The following is a 15,264-nucleotide window of genomic DNA, read 5'->3' on the forward strand; positions in this document are numbered from 1 at the left end:
TAATATTTATGGTGTTGTGGCGAGCGATAGGCGAGAGAAAATTAAACGAAATAATCTAACAAAAAAAAACAAGAAACGGAAAACCAACAACGCTACCCTGGGAATTTCACCCAAGGAATTGATTTAAAGTGCAAAGGCACACAGGTAAGGTCACTCATTAAAAGGCATGAGACGTGGTTTAAATGTTGTAGAAAAATACAATTTTATTACATAAGTTCTCTTTTTAAAACAAAGTCTTTTTGACATTCATCCCAGGATAAATAAGGGCTTGGAGGCAAGTGAGTGGACAATGACTAGTGCAAGGGGGGGGGGCCACCAAAAAGAAAACAAAAATCACCCAACATGCGGGGCACACACACTGAAGACCCGCTCCCAGGACACAGCAAACGAGACAAAGGGGGGGGGACACCGCCACCAAGACACCAGCACGCCACCACCAGTCTCCAGCCACTAAAAAGAGAAACAAACAAATCAGTGGGCAAATGACCCAACAACATGAAACAAAATGATTTCAAAAATTAACAAAATTATAACTAGTGGGCAAATAAACTTAACCAATATCAACTGCCCACTATTAACTTATATGGTCATAAACAAAAGAATATGAAAACAAAAAGAAAAACACAGCCAGCTAAAATAATTACATAAGCTAGATAGGACTACATAAATAGTCAAACCAAAATAATTACCAAATCGTTCAAATAATCAGAACACACTTAACACACATTCACACATCGAGGGGAGGGGCAAGCCCCAGTTAAAACACACACACATACACACTGAATGAGCGCCCCTGGTAGGGCTACTCGGGAAGTGTGCGCCGCAAGAGACAGGCGGCTACGGACACAATGTGCCAGCCGGAGCAAAGCGCATGGGGCAAACAGCAGCGTCAAGCAGCAGCAAGGCAAAGCAGCGTGGAGACGAAGTATCGGCAAACAAAACAGCAGTGACCCCAATAAGCTGATTGCGTTAGTCCTAATCAGGAGAAAAGACTGTTAATGTCACTACGTTAGCAAGAAATGCTGCGATTGTTCGCTATGCTACAAACACATACCTGTTTACGACCAAACACGGACACACACACACACCCGTTCACACAGGAGGAGGGAAGGAGAGAGGACTCCGGCCGCTGTCGGCGTTCACCTGAGACCACACCAGCGTTAGCCATCGGACAGCATCAACTACATTGCCGAAAGAGAGAATACTTACCAAGCAAACAATGCACCATAGCGCACACAGGAAACCCAGATCAGCAACAAGCAGTCACCCTGTCGGACCAGACAACCTTTGGCCCGGAAGTGACGCACCAGTGACAGGTGCGCAAAAGGAAGAGATGGTGGAGGATGGCTGCTTTTATACCAGCCCACAGCATGACGGCCACTAGTGGCGCTAAACAAACAGTAGCACTAGACATGGATGGCACATCTATACTGCTACATTCTACCCCACCTTCTTAGATCGTCGTCCCGACGATCAACAAAGTAAGATAAATACAACAAGCTAACTCCAAGGTCTAAACAAAGCAGACACTGAGTTGGACAAAGAAGTAGGAGGGTTGGCCGCTTGCGCCTCTCCAGCAGGTCGTGGAAGATGATGCACATTCGGGTGCTGACCAGCCGTTTGACGTAGGGTCCGGCGTGGGCCCATGTTGCTGGAATCAGGGCAAGTGACCAAAGGAGGACATGAGGATGCCCCCGGAGCTGGAAAGGATGAAGGCACTTGGGACGTAGTTGGTCCAGCAGCTGGCGTGGCAGAATTGGCCACAGAAGGTTGTTGGTCAAGGACAAACAGATCATACTCAAATGAAGGCTCCTCTTCTGGGGGTGGTTCGTCCCTGGGGGACAAGTTGTGAGAAGAGGCATGACGAGGTGAGTCCACCCCTATGACCGCCTTCAGCATAGTACGGTGGACCTGTCTGGCCTTTGTCTCATCATCCACTGGCACAATAGTATACACTGAGCCACCCTCCTTAGGCATCCTCAATACTCGATACTTCACTGAGCTCCACCGATCGCGGGTCTTCTGGGGCCCCCTGGCTCTGAAGTCGCGCAAGTACACCAACTGCCCTTCCTGCAGTGGCAAATCTCTTACATGCTGATCATGGGCTCGCTTTCGCCGATCGGCAGCATGTTTCAAGCGCCCCTGTGCACCTTCAAAGGCCACCTGCAAGCGGGCTTGGTGCTCTTGCACCCACTCATGGATTGACCCACCAACCGGGTTCTCAACCCTACCCAACAAGAAATCGAGTGGTAGCCTTGGTTCCTGCCCGAACATCAAGAAAAAGGGAGACTCTCCTGTTGACTGGTGGGGAGTCGTGTTGTAACAATAAAGGACGTGAGGGAGACACACGTGCCAATCCCTTTTACGAGACACTGGCAGAGTTCGCAGCAGATTGTGGAGTGTCCGGTTGAACCGCTCGCATTGACCATTTCCTTCAGGATGGTATGGAGTGGTACGTGATTTTACGATGCCATACAGGTTACACAACTGTTGAATGAGAGAGCTTTCGAAGTTACGGCCCTGGTCAGAATGCAAACGAGCGGGGACACCAAACTTATAAAACCACTCTGACACCAAAACCCTGGCTACAGTGGCCGCACGCTGATCCCGAGTAGGGACCGCCATGGTGTACTTACTAAAAACATCAGTAAGCACCAAGACGTTCTCTACACCATTCTGGGCCGGCTCTAGAGACGTGTAGTCGATGGCAAGAATTTCATTAGGGCGGGAAGCCAAAAGATGTCCCATGACTCCGTGCGCCCTTGGGTGAACATCCTTGGCCACTTGACACCTCTCACATTGCTGACACCAACGAGCTACATCAGAAGACATAGCAGGCCAGTAGCATCGAGACCGGAGGAGCGCCAGTGTGCGCTCCACCCCCTGGTGACCATGCTCCTGGTGCACTTGGGTCAGGACCTCATCTCTCAGTACAGTGGGCAACAACAGCTGGTACATGGCTTCAGCGCCATCCGGTCGAAACACCTTTCGGAACAGGACACCATCCCTCTCAAGCAGGCGGTCCCACTGCCGCAACAACACTAGCGTAGTTTGGGAGAGCCGTGCCCGCTCCTCACGACTAGGACGCTGCCTCCTGCTCCAAAACACCAACAGCTCCTGTATCACAGGATCGGTCTGCTGAGCGAGACGAAGTTCAGATAGAGTGAGCTGTGGCATGGCGGCGATGGTAGCTTGGGTGGCCTCTGCCTTTCCCAAACCCAGCGCTTGCTGCAAAGACTTCGGCATGGCTGTACCTGGAAGCATTGCCACCACATCCTGGGGGCCAGATGGGTGCTGACGAGAGAGGGCATCGGCGTTAGTGTTGCTCTTCCCTGATCGATACTTGATCTCAAAATCGAAAGAGGCTAGCTGGGCTGCCCACCTCTGCTCAGTAGCAGCAAGCTTAGCAGAAGACAGATGACTGAGGGGGTTGTTATCAGTATACACGACACATCTATTACCCAACAAATACTCTCTGAACTTCTCTGTCATGGCCCACTTAAGGGCCAAGAACTCCAGTTTCATAGAGCTGTAGTTTGCCATGTTCCTCTCTGGGGGTCGCAGGCCCCTGCTAGCATATGCTATTGGCCTCACCTTGCCCGCCTGAGCCTGAGAAAGGACTGCGCCCAAGCCACCATAGCTTGCATCGACCTCCAGAATGAATGGAAGAGAGAAGTCTGCATAAGCCAACACCGGCGCGGTGGTGAGCTTAGCTTTCAGTGTGTCAAAGTTCTTGTTACACTCGTCAGTCCAACACCTGGAAAACCGCTGATCAGGCTTCTTGGTGCCTCCACATTCAGCCACAGCCCTATGCAGAGGAGCTGCCAACTTGGCAAACCCCTCCACAAACCGCCGATAATAGCTGGCGAAACCAAGGAAAGAACGAAGCTCCGAGGCAGTAGTGGGACACGGCCAATTGGCCACCACTTCAATCTTTCCTGGATCTGTGGAGACCCCATCAGCCGATATCACGTGGCCCAAGTAGTGCACCTCTTTACGAAAGAACGAGCACTTACTGAGCTTGGCTTTGAGGCCTTCACTTTGAAGCCACTCCAGCACCCCCTTAAGTCTCTCCAGATGCTGTTCAACAGTGGAGGAGAACACAACAATATCGTCAAGATATAACAATACAGACTGACACTGCTGGTCACCAAAGATGCGTTGCATCAACCTTTGGAAGGTGCTGGGCGCATTACAGAGCCCAAAAGGCATTCTGTTCCACTCAAATAAACCGAAAGGTGTACAAAATGCGGTTTTTGGCCGGTCGGCCTCAGTGACTGGCACCTGGTTATAGCCACTGGTCAAGTCCAAGGTCGAAAACCAGCAAGCACCGGACAATGCGTCCAAAGACTCTTCTATGCGTGGTAGAGGGAAGGCGTCTCTTCGGGTCTTACGATTGAGCAGCCGGTAGTCGACACACATGCGCAGGTCGCCACCCTTTTTCCGTACCAACACAATCGGGGACGCATAGGGGCTGCTACTCTCACGAATTACTTGAGACGAGAGCAGTTGTTTGATGTGCTCCTTCACAACCTCATACTCGGAGGGTGGAATGCGCCTATAGCGCTGCGCCACTGGAGTGTCATCAATCAAAGGAATATCGTGGGAGATGAGGTTAGTACAACCCAGATCGGTGTCACTGGTGGAGAAGACCGAAGCGTAATGTTCAAGTAGTGACCTCACCTGACCCTGTTCCTCCACAGACAATGGTGACAAATCCACACCCTCCACCTGCTGCTGCATGCTGGGGGAAGCTGTCTGGGAAGACACAGTGGCCACCTCTGATGGCACCTCGGTGACTCCTGCAGGAAGGCTGACCACGTTCACAAAATCCAGTGTGCCGACAACAGTGCGGGGGTACAACATAACATCGTTGCAGCCAACATTAATAACAGGTATATAGGCTGTGCCCCTTATAACACGAACTAAAGAAGGGGAGGCAAGCAACCCTGCAGGCAAACCAGCATTCAAAGGCTCAAACAATACTGTAGAACCTGAATACTGCTCAGAACATGTGGCGGCCACAATTCTCATCACACCACCAGGAATCTGCCAGCCCCTCTTACCCCTGACCTTCACTGTCCCTGGAGTGTCTGAAGAAGCTAGACCACTAGCATGGTGACACTGTTGCAGTGCCTGCACAACTGGCTTGGGGGCCTCAGAGATGCAAACCTGAGAAAACAAGGCTACACCATGTTGGCCAAAAAGGTCCTGGTAGCACTTACGAATCACGTTCATCCCCAGAACACCAGGCACTCGAGAAGGTACACCACCAGGCGGGTCCCTCACCACCAAAACACCGCATTGCGGCATTAGTTTGCCACAAAGCTGCACGTTAAGTTGCAAGTACCCAAGGTAAGGAATAGTCAGACCGTTGGCAGCTCTGAGCTCCAACCAATGACAAGAACGGAGGCGCTCCTGGCCCCAAGGCTCAAGATGTTGACGAAAGAAGCTCTCAGAAATGGTAGACACCATGGAACCGGTGTCTACCAGACAAGGGACCTTCACGCCACCCATGTCGACATCCAAATGGGGGCAGGACGAAATCAATCCAGAAGCATCCATATTGCGTGAAACAGCTTGCGAGCCAGTGTCAGCCCCACCCAAACTGTGGCTCTGCAGTTCGGTGGGCACTAGTTTTCCGACGTGGAATGAGAGCGAGGTTGTCGACCAGCATTCAAGGGGGGTCGTGAGGGAAACTGCGAACGAGAGGCAACACGCTCTCCATCACACTCATGTGCAAAGTGTCCCGGCTGGTTACAGCGCCTGCATATTAAAGGGCCAGGCCGTGGTGGACGACGGTACTGGTTGGAGCTTTGTAGCTGAGCAATGCTTCCCACAAGCTGGTCAAGCTGCTCTTGCTGACGCTTCAACATCTCCCTCATCTCACTCATCTCAGACACTGAAGTAGGTGAGACAATAGCCTGGGGGGCACCATGAACACCGTACTGGACACCATAGACTGAGGGGACTGATTGGCTGCGACCTCTCACACCACCAGGCAAACCCTCGCGCTCCCATCGAATTGCCTCAGCCCTCACCTCAAGCAAGGTGCAACCAGGCTGGCGACGCACCAACTGCTTCAACTCACGTCTCAAGGAACTATTCAAGATGTGCTCGACAAACTGGTCTCTCAAAAGGGCCCCAGCGTGTGGCATGTCGGCGGGGGCGCACCGCTTCACTTTCTCCATAAGGCCCATTAAAGCAAGGGAGAACTCCTGAAGTGTTTCTCCTTCTTGCTGACCTCTGGAAAAGAAAGCTTGCTGCACAGCAACATACGACTCAGAGCACCCATACAGCTCGTCTAAGATGGCAAGTATTCTAGCGGGGTCCTCCCTCTCAGCGGCAGAGCGATACTTTATTTCCTCTTTGGCCTCTCCCTCTAGGTGGTCGAACAGAAAAAACGCCTGGTCGAACCGGGACAGATGCCGAGCCCTCATACTCGCCTGCACCTCCTCCACCCACTCACTCAATCCCACGCCTGTCCTTCCCCGAAAGATTGTACATCTCCTATCTCTAGGCACAAAAATTAGTCTCTCCGCTACAGAGGGAACAGAAGTGGGAGAGGCAGCAGGTACTGCTGAAGAGGTAGACGGTAGACCACTTGGGCCAGCCTGTCCTTGTCGTAACCGCTCATTATCTGCTTTTAACTGTGCAATCAGCTCTCTAAGTTCCTGAGTTTCATCCTCCATGATTACTACAAACTCACTACACCAGTAATTACAATGATGCAAAAAGCACCACAAAAGTCAAATCTATAGTATGCACCTCACAAAGATCCACAAGGAGCCACTGCTGCTTTGTCCCCGATCTCTCCAATCTGCATGCACAAAAACAAAATTAGGTCACATCAATAAAGTGAGCAACACAAAACAATATGTATACAAGGGAACACACGTCTCAGCCGTTTGGAAAAGAGTGATCCTGCCAACAACGCCAAGTTTGTGGCGAGCGATAGGCGAGAGAAAATTAAACGAAATAATCTAACAAAAAAAAACAAGAAACGGAAAACCAACAACGCCACCCTGGGAATTTCACCCAAGGAATTGATTTAAAGTGCAAAGGCACACAGGTAAGGTCACTCATTAAAAGGCATGAGACGTGGTTTAAATGTTGTAGAAAAATACAATTTTATTACATAAGTTCTCTTTTTAAAACAAAGTCTTTTTGACATTCATCCCAGGATAAATAAGGGCTTGGAGGCAAGTGAGTGGACAATGACTAGTGCAAGGGGGGGGGGGGCCACCAAAAAGAAAACAAAAATCACCCAACATGCGTGGCACACACACTGAAGACCCGCTCCCAGGACACAGCAAACGAGACAAAGGGGGGGGGGACACCGCCACCAAGACACCAGCACGCCACCACCAGTCTCCAGCCACTAAAAAGAGAAACAAACAAATCAGTGGGCAAATGACCCAACAACATGAAACAAAATGATTTCAAAAATTAACAAAATTATAACTAGTGGGCAAATAAACTTAACCAATATCAACTGCCCACTATTAACTTATATGGTCATAAACAAAAGAATATGAAAACAAAAAGAAAAACACAGCCAGCTAAAATAATTACATAAGCTAGATAGGACTACATAAATAGTCAAACCAAAATAATTACCAAATCGTTCAAATAATCAGAACACACTTAACACACATTCACACATCGAGGGGAGGGGCAAGCCCCAGTTAAAACACACACACATACACACTGAATGAGCGCCCCTGGTAGGGCTACTCGGGAAGTGTGCGCCGCAAGAGACAAGCGGCTACGGACACAATGTGCCAGCCGGAGCAAAGCGCATGGGGCAAACAGCAGCGTCAAGCAGCAGCAAGGCAAAGCAGCGTGGAGACGAAGTATCGGCAAACAAAACAGCAGTGACCCCAATAAGCTGATTGCGTTAGTCCTAATCAGGAGAAAAGACTGTTAATGTCACTACGTTAGCAAGAAATGCTGCGATTGTTCGCTATGCTACAAACACATACCTGTTTACGACCAAACACGGACACACACACACACCCGTTCACACAGGAGGAGGGAAGGAGAGAGGACTCCGGCCGCTGTCGGCGTTCACCTGAGACCACACCAGCGTTAGCCATCGGACAGCATCAACTACATTGCCGAAAGAGAGAATACTTACCAAGCAAACAATGCACCATAGCGCACACAGGAAACCCAGATCAGCAACAAGCAGTCGCCCTGTCGGACCAGACAACCTTTGGCCCGGAAGTGACGCACCAGTGACAGGAGCGCAAAAGGAAGAGATGGTGGAGGATGGCTGCTTTTATACCAGCCCACAGCATGACGGCCACTAGTGGCGCTAAACAAACAGTAGCACTAGACATGGATGGCACATCTATACTGCTACATTCTACCCCACCTTCTTAGATCGTCGTCCCGACGATCAACAAAGTAAGATAAATACAACAAGCTAACTCCAAGGTCTAAACAAAGCAGACACTGAGTTGGACAAAGAAGTAGGAGGGTTGGCCGCTTGCGCCTCTCCAGCAGGTCGTGGAAGATGATGCACATTCGGGTGCTGACCAGCCGTTTGACGTAGGGTCCGGCGTGGGCCCATGTTGCTGGAATCAGGGCAAGTGACCAAAGGAGGACATGAGGATGCCCCCGGAGCTGGAAAGGATGAAGGCACTTGGGACGTAGTTGGTCCGGCAGCTGGCGTGGCAGAATTGGCCACAGAAGGTTGTTGGTCAAGGACAAACAGATCATACTCAAATGAAGGCTCCTCTTCTGGGGGTGGTTCGTCCCTGGGGGACAAGTTGTGAGAAGAGGCATGACGAGGTGAGTCCACCCCTATGACCGCCTTCAGCATAGTACGGTGGACCTGTCTGGCCTTTGTCTCATCATCCACTGGCACAATAGTATACACTGAGCCACCCTCCTTAGGCATCCTCAATACTCGATACTTCACTGAGCTCCACTGATCTCGGGTCTTCTGGGGCCCCCTGGCTCTGAAGTCGCGCAAGTACACCAACTGCCCTTCCTGCAGTGGCAAATCTCTTACATGCTGATCATGGGCTCGCTTTCGCCGATCGGCAGCATGTTTCAAGCGCCCCTGTGCACCTTCAAAGGCCACCTGCAAGCGGGCTTGGTGCTCTTGCACCCACTCATGGATTGACCCACCAACCGGGTTCTCAACCCTACCCAACAAGAAATCGAGTGGTAGCCTTGGTTCCTGCCCGAACATCAAGAAAAAGGGAGACTCTCCTGTTGACTGGTGGGGAGTCGTGTTGTAACAATAAAGGACGTGAGGGAGACACACGTGCCAATCCCTTTTACGAGACACTGGCAGAGTTCGCAGCAGATTGTGGAGTGTCCGGTTGAACCGCTCGCATTGACCATTTCCTTCAGGATGGTATGGAGTGGTACGTGATTTTACGATGCCATACAGGTTACACAACTGTTGAATGAGAGAGCTTTCGAAGTTACGGCCCTGGTCAGAATGCAAACGAGCGGGGACACCAAACTTATAAAACCACTCTGACACCAAAACCCTGGCTACAGTGGCCGCACGCTGATCCCGAGTAGGGACCGCCATGGTGTACTTACTAAAAACATCAGTAAGCACCAAGACGTTCTCTACACCATTCTGGGCCGGCTCTAGAGACGTGTAGTCGATGGCAAGAATTTCATTAGGGCGGGAAGCCAAAAGATGTCCCATGACTCCGTGCGCCCTTGGGTGAACATCCTTGGCCACTTGACACCTCTCACATTGCTGACACCAACGAGCTACATCAGAAGACATAGCAGGCCAGTAGCATCGAGACCGGAGGAGCGCCAGTGTGCGCTCCACCCCCTGGTGACCATGCTCCTGGTGCACTTGGGTCAGGACCTCATCTCTCAGTACAGTGGGCAACAACAGCTGGTACATGGCTTCAGCGCCATCCGGTCGAAACACCTTTCGGAACAGGACACCATCCCTCTCAAGCAGGCGGTCCCACTGCCGCAACAACACTAGCGTAGTTTGGGAGAGCCGTGCCCGCTCCTCACGACTAGGACGCTGCCTCCTGCTCCAAAACACCAACAGCTCCTGTATCACAGAATCGGTCTGCTGAGCGAGACGAAGTTCAGATAGAGTGAGCTGTGGCATGGCGGCGATGGTAGCTTGGGTGGCCTCTGCCTTTCCCAAACCCAACGCTTGCTGCAAAGACTTCGGCATGGCTGTACCTGGAAGCATTGCCACCACATCCTGGGGGCCAGATGGGTGCTGACGAGAGAGGGCATCGGCGTTAGTGTTGCTCTTCCCTGATCGATACTTGATCTCAAAATCGAAAGAGGCTAGCTGGGCTGCCCACCTCTGCTCAGTAGCAGCAAGCTTAGCAGAAGACAGATGACTGAGGGGGTTGTTATCAGTATACACGACACATCTATTACCCAACAAATACTCTCTGAACTTCTCTGTCATGGCCCACTTAAGGGCCAAGAACTCCAGTTTCATAGAGCTGTAGTTTGCCATGTTCCTCTCTGGGGGTCGCAGGCCCCTGCTAGCATATGCTATTGGCCTCACCTTGCCCGCCTGAGCCTGAGAAAGGACTGCGCCCAAGCCACCATAGCTTGCATCGACCTCCAGAATGAATGGAAGAGAGAAGTCTGCATAAGCCAACACCGGCGCGGTGGTGAGCTTAGCTTTCAGTGTGTCAAAGTTCTTGTTACACTCGTCAGTCCAACACCTGGAAAACCGCTGATCAGGCTTCTTGGTGCCTCCACATTCAGCCACAGCCCTATGCAGAGGAGCTGCCAACTTGGCAAACCCCTCCACAAACCGCCGATAATAGCTGGCGAAACCAAGGAAAGAACGAAGCTCCGAGGCAGTAGTGGGACACGGCCAATTGGCCACCACTTCAATCTTTCCTGGATCTGTGGAGACCCCATCAGCCGATATCACGTGGCCCAAGTAGTGCACCTCTTTACGAAAGAACGAGCACTTACTGAGCTTGGCTTTGAGGCCTTCACTTTGAAGCCGCTCCAGCACCCCCTTAAGTCTCTCCAGATGCTGTTCAACAGTGGAGGAGAACACAACAATATCGTCAAGATATAACAATACAGACTGACACTGCTGGTCACCAAAGATGCGTTGCATCAACCTTTGGAAGGTGCTGGGCGCATTACAGAGCCCAAAAGGCATTCTGTTCCACTCAAATAAACCGAAAGGTGTACAAAATGCGGTTTTTGGCCGGTCGGCCTCAGTGACTGGCACCTGGTTATAGCCACTGGTCAAGTCCAAGGTCGAAAACCAGCAAGCACCGGACAATGCGTCCAAAGACTCTTCTATGCGTGGTAGAGGGAAGGCGTCTCTTCGGGTCTTACGATTGAGCAGCCGGTAGTCGACACACATGCGCAGGTCGCCACCCTTTTTCCGTACCAACACAATCGGGGACGCATAGGGGCTGCTACTCTCACGAATTACTTGAGACGAGAGCAGTTGGTTGATGTGCTCCTTCACAACCTCATACTCGGAGGGTGGAATGCGCCTATAGCGCTGCGCCACTGGAGTGTCATCAATCAAAGGAATATCGTGGGAGATGAGGTTAGTACAACCCAGATCGGTGTCACTGGTGGAGAAGACCGAAGCGTAATGTTCAAGTAGTGACCTCACCTGACCCTGTTCCTCCACAGACAATGGTGACAAATCCACATCCTCCACCTGCTGCTGCATGCTGGGGGAAGCTGTCTGGGAAGACACAGTGGCCACCTCTGATGGCACCTCGGTGACTCCTGCAGGAAGGCTGACCACGTTCACAAAATCCAGTGTGCCGACAACAGTGCGGGGGTACAACATAACATCGTTGCAGCCAACATTAATAACAGGTATATAGGCTGTGCCCCTTATAACACGAACTAAAGAAGGGGAGGCAAGCAACCCTGCAGGCAAACCAGCATTCAAAGGCTCAAACAATACTGTAGAACCTGAATACTGCTCAGAACATGTGGCGGCCACAATTCTCATCACACCACCAGGAATCTGCCAGCCCCTCTTACCCCTGACCTTCACTGTCCCTGGAGTGTCTGAAGAAGCTAGACCACTAGCATGGTGACACTGTTGCAGTGCCTGCACAACTGGCTTGGGGGCCTCAGAGATGCAAACCTGAGAAAACAAGGCTACACCATGTTGGCCAAAAAGGTCCTGGTAGCACTTACGAATCACGTTCATCCCCAGAACACCAGGCACTCGAGAAGGTACACCACCAGGCGGGTCCCTCACCACCAAAACACCGCATTGCGGCATTAGTTTGCCACAAAGCTGCACGTTAAGTTCCAAGTACCCAAGGTAAGGAATAGTCAGACCGTTGGCAGCTCTGAGCTCCAACCAATGACAAGAACGGAGGCGCTCCTGGCCCCAAGGCTCAAGATGTTGACGAAAGAAGCTCTCAGAAATGGTAGACACCATGGAACCGGTGTCTACCAGACAAGGGACCTTCACGCCACCCATGTCGACATCCAAATGGGGGCAGGACGAAATCAATCCAGAAGCATCCATATTGCGTGAAACAGCTTGCGAGCCAGTGTCAGCCCCACCCAAACTGTGGCTCTGCAGTTCGGTGGGCACTAGTTTTCCGACGTGGAATGAGAGCGAGGTTGTCGACCAGCATTCAAGGGGGGTCGTGAGGGAAACTGCGAACGAGAGGCAACACGCTCTCCATCACACTCATGTGCAAAGTGTCCCGGCTGGTTACAGCGCCTGCATATTAAAGGGCCAGGCCGTGGTGGACGACGGTACTGGTTGGAGCTTTGTAGCTGAGCAATGCTTCCCACAAGCTGGTCAAGCTGCTCTTGCTGACGCTTCAACATCTCCCTCATCTCACTCATCTCAGACACTGAAGTAGGTGAGACAATAGCCTGGGGGGCACCATGAACACCGTACTGGACACCATAGACTGAGGGGACTGATTGGCTGCGACCTCTCACACCACCAGGCAAACCCTCGCGCTCCCATCGAATTGCCTCAGCCCTCACCTCAAGCAAGGTGCAACCAGGCTGGCGACGCACCAACTGCTTCAACTCACGTCTCAAGGAACTATTCAAGATGTGCTCGACAAACTGGTCTCTCAAAAGGGCCCCAGCGTGTGGCATGTCGGCGGGGGCGCACCGCTTCACTTTCTCCATAAGGCCCATTAAAGCAAGGGAGAACTCCTGAAGTGTTTCTCCTTCTTGCTGACCTCTGGAAAAGAAAGCTTGCTGCACAGCAACATACGACTCAGAGCACCCATACAGCTCGTCTAAGATGGCAAGTATTCTAGCGGGGTCCTCCCTCTCAGCGGCAGAGCGATACTTTATTTCCTCTTTGGCCTCTCCCTCTAGGTGGTCGAACAGAAAAAACGCCTGGTCGAACCGGGACAGATGCCGAGCCCTCATACTCGCCTGCACCTCCTCCACCCACTCACTCAATCCCACGCCTGTCCTTCCCCGAAAGATTGTACATCTCCTATCTCTAGGCACAAAAATTAGTCTCTCCGCTACAGAGGGAACAGAAGTGGGAGAGGCAGCAGGTACTGCTGAAGAGGTAGACGGTAGACCACTTGGGCCAGCCTGTCCTTGTCGTAACCGCTCATTATCTGCTTTTAACTGTGCAATCAGCTCTCTAAGTTCCTGAGTTTCATCCTCCATGATTACTACAAACTCACTACACCAGTAATTACAATGATGCAAAAAGCACCACAAAAGTCAAATCTATAGTATGCACCTCACAAAGATCCACAAGGAGCCACTGCTGCTTTGTCCCCGATCTCTCCAATCTGCATGCACAAAAACAAAATTAGGTCACATCAAATAAAGTGAGCAACACAAAACAATATGTATACAAGGGAACACACGTCTCAGCCGTTTGGAAAAGAGTGATCCTGCCAACAACGCCAAGTTTGTGGCGAGCGATAGGCGAGAGAAAATTAAACGAAATAATCTAACAAAAAAAAACAAGAACGGAAAACCAACAACGCCACCCTGGGAATTTCACCCAAGGAATTGATTTAAAGTGCAAAGGCACACAGGTAAGGTCACTCATTAAAAGGCATGAGACGTGGTTTAAATGTTGTAGAAAAATACAATTTTATTACATAAGTTCTCTTTTTAAAACAAAGTCTTTTTGACATTCATCCCAGGATAAATAAGGGCTTGGAGGCAAGTGAGTGGACAATGACTAGTGCAAGGGGGGGGGGGCCACCAAAAAGAAAACAAAAATCACCCAACATGCGGGGCACACACACTGAAGACCCGCTCCCAGGACACAGCAAACGAGACAAAGGGGGGGGGGACACCGCCACCAAGACACCAGCACGCCACCACCAGTCTCCAGCCACTAAAAAGAGAAACAAACAAATCAGTGGGCAAATGACCCAACAACATGAAACAAAATGATTTCAAAAATTAACAAAATTATAACTAGTGGGCAAATAAACTTAACCAATATCAACTGCCCACTATTAACTTATATGGTCATAAACAAAAGAATATGAAAACAAAAAGAAAAACACAGCCAGCTAAAATAATTACATAAGCTAGATAGGACTACATAAATAGTCAAACCAAAATAATTACCAAATCGTTCAAATAATCAGAACACACTTAACACACATTCACACATCGAGGGGAGGGGCAAGCCCCAGTTAAAACACACACACATACACACTGAATGAGCGCCCCTGGTAGGGCTACTCGGGAAGTGTGCGCCACAAGAGACAGGCGGCTACGGACACAATGTGCCAGCCGGAGCAAAGCGCATGGGGCAAACAGCAGCGTCAAGCAGCAGCAAGGCAAAGCAGCGTGGAGACGAAGTATCGGCAAACAAAACAGCAGTGACCCCAATAAGCTGATTGCGTTAGTCCTAATCAGGAGAAAAGACTGTTAATGTCACTACGTTAGCAAGAAATGCTGCGATTGTTCGCTATGCTACAAACACATACCTGTTTACGACCAAACACGGACACACACACACACCCGTTCACACAGGAGGAGGGAAGGAGAGAGGACTCCGGCCGCTGTCGGCGTTCACCTGAGACCACACCAGCGTTAGCCATCGGACAGCATCAACTACATTGCCGAAAGAGAGAATACTTACCAAGCAAACAATGCACCATAGCGCACACAGGAAACCCAGATCAGCAACAAGCAGTCACCCTGTCGGACCAGACAACCTTTGGCCCGGAAGTGACGCACCAGTGACAGGTGCGCAAAAGGAAGAGATGGTGGAGGATGGCTGCTTTTATACCAGCCCACAGCATGACGGCCACTAGTGGCGCTAAACAAACAGTA

General features: G+C 50.9%; 1 protein-coding gene and 3 long non-coding RNA genes across 5 annotated transcripts; all 4 read right to left on the bottom strand.

Moving 5' to 3' along the window:
- Positions 1 to 328: 328 nt before the first annotated feature.
- LOC115586884 (uncharacterized) lies at positions 329 to 1,317 on the bottom strand. Its single transcript, XR_003984924.1, has 3 exons — positions 1,210 to 1,317; positions 1,055 to 1,143; positions 329 to 450 (listed from the first exon to the last, which is right to left on the bottom strand). It is a non-coding gene; the product is annotated as an uncharacterized LOC115586884 (long non-coding RNA).
- Positions 1,318 to 1,500: 183 nt separating this feature from the next.
- Positions 1,501 to 12,448, bottom strand: LOC115586597 (uncharacterized). The gene is made up of 4 exons (XM_030425753.1): positions 8,545 to 12,448; positions 5,762 to 6,541; positions 3,367 to 5,699; positions 1,501 to 2,520 (listed from the first exon to the last, which is right to left on the bottom strand). The coding sequence occupies exons 1-4, from the start codon at positions 12,446 to 12,448 to the stop codon at positions 1,501 to 1,503; spliced, it is 8,037 nt and encodes a 2,678-aa protein (XP_030281613.1).
- On the bottom strand, positions 7,127 to 8,409 carry LOC115586882 (uncharacterized). Of its 2 annotated transcripts, none has more exons than XR_003984922.1 (3): positions 8,141 to 8,409; positions 7,986 to 8,074; positions 7,127 to 7,906 (listed from the first exon to the last, which is right to left on the bottom strand). It is a non-coding gene; the product is annotated as an uncharacterized LOC115586882 (long non-coding RNA). The 2 variants fall into 2 exon arrangements; XR_003984921.1 differs by having other exon boundaries at positions 7,130 to 7,381.
- A 2,246-nt stretch (positions 12,449 to 14,694) lies between the features above and the next one.
- Positions 14,695 to 15,178, bottom strand: LOC115586885 (uncharacterized). Its single transcript, XR_003984925.1, has 3 exons — positions 15,071 to 15,178; positions 14,916 to 15,004; positions 14,695 to 14,836 (listed from the first exon to the last, which is right to left on the bottom strand). It is a non-coding gene; the product is annotated as an uncharacterized LOC115586885 (long non-coding RNA).
- Positions 15,179 to 15,264: the final 86 nt, after the last annotated feature.

Source organism: Sparus aurata, chromosome 8 (assembly GCF_900880675.1).
Source record: "Sparus aurata chromosome 8, fSpaAur1.1, whole genome shotgun sequence".
In the NCBI taxonomy this organism is placed as follows: domain Eukaryota; kingdom Metazoa; phylum Chordata; class Actinopteri; order Spariformes; family Sparidae; genus Sparus; species Sparus aurata.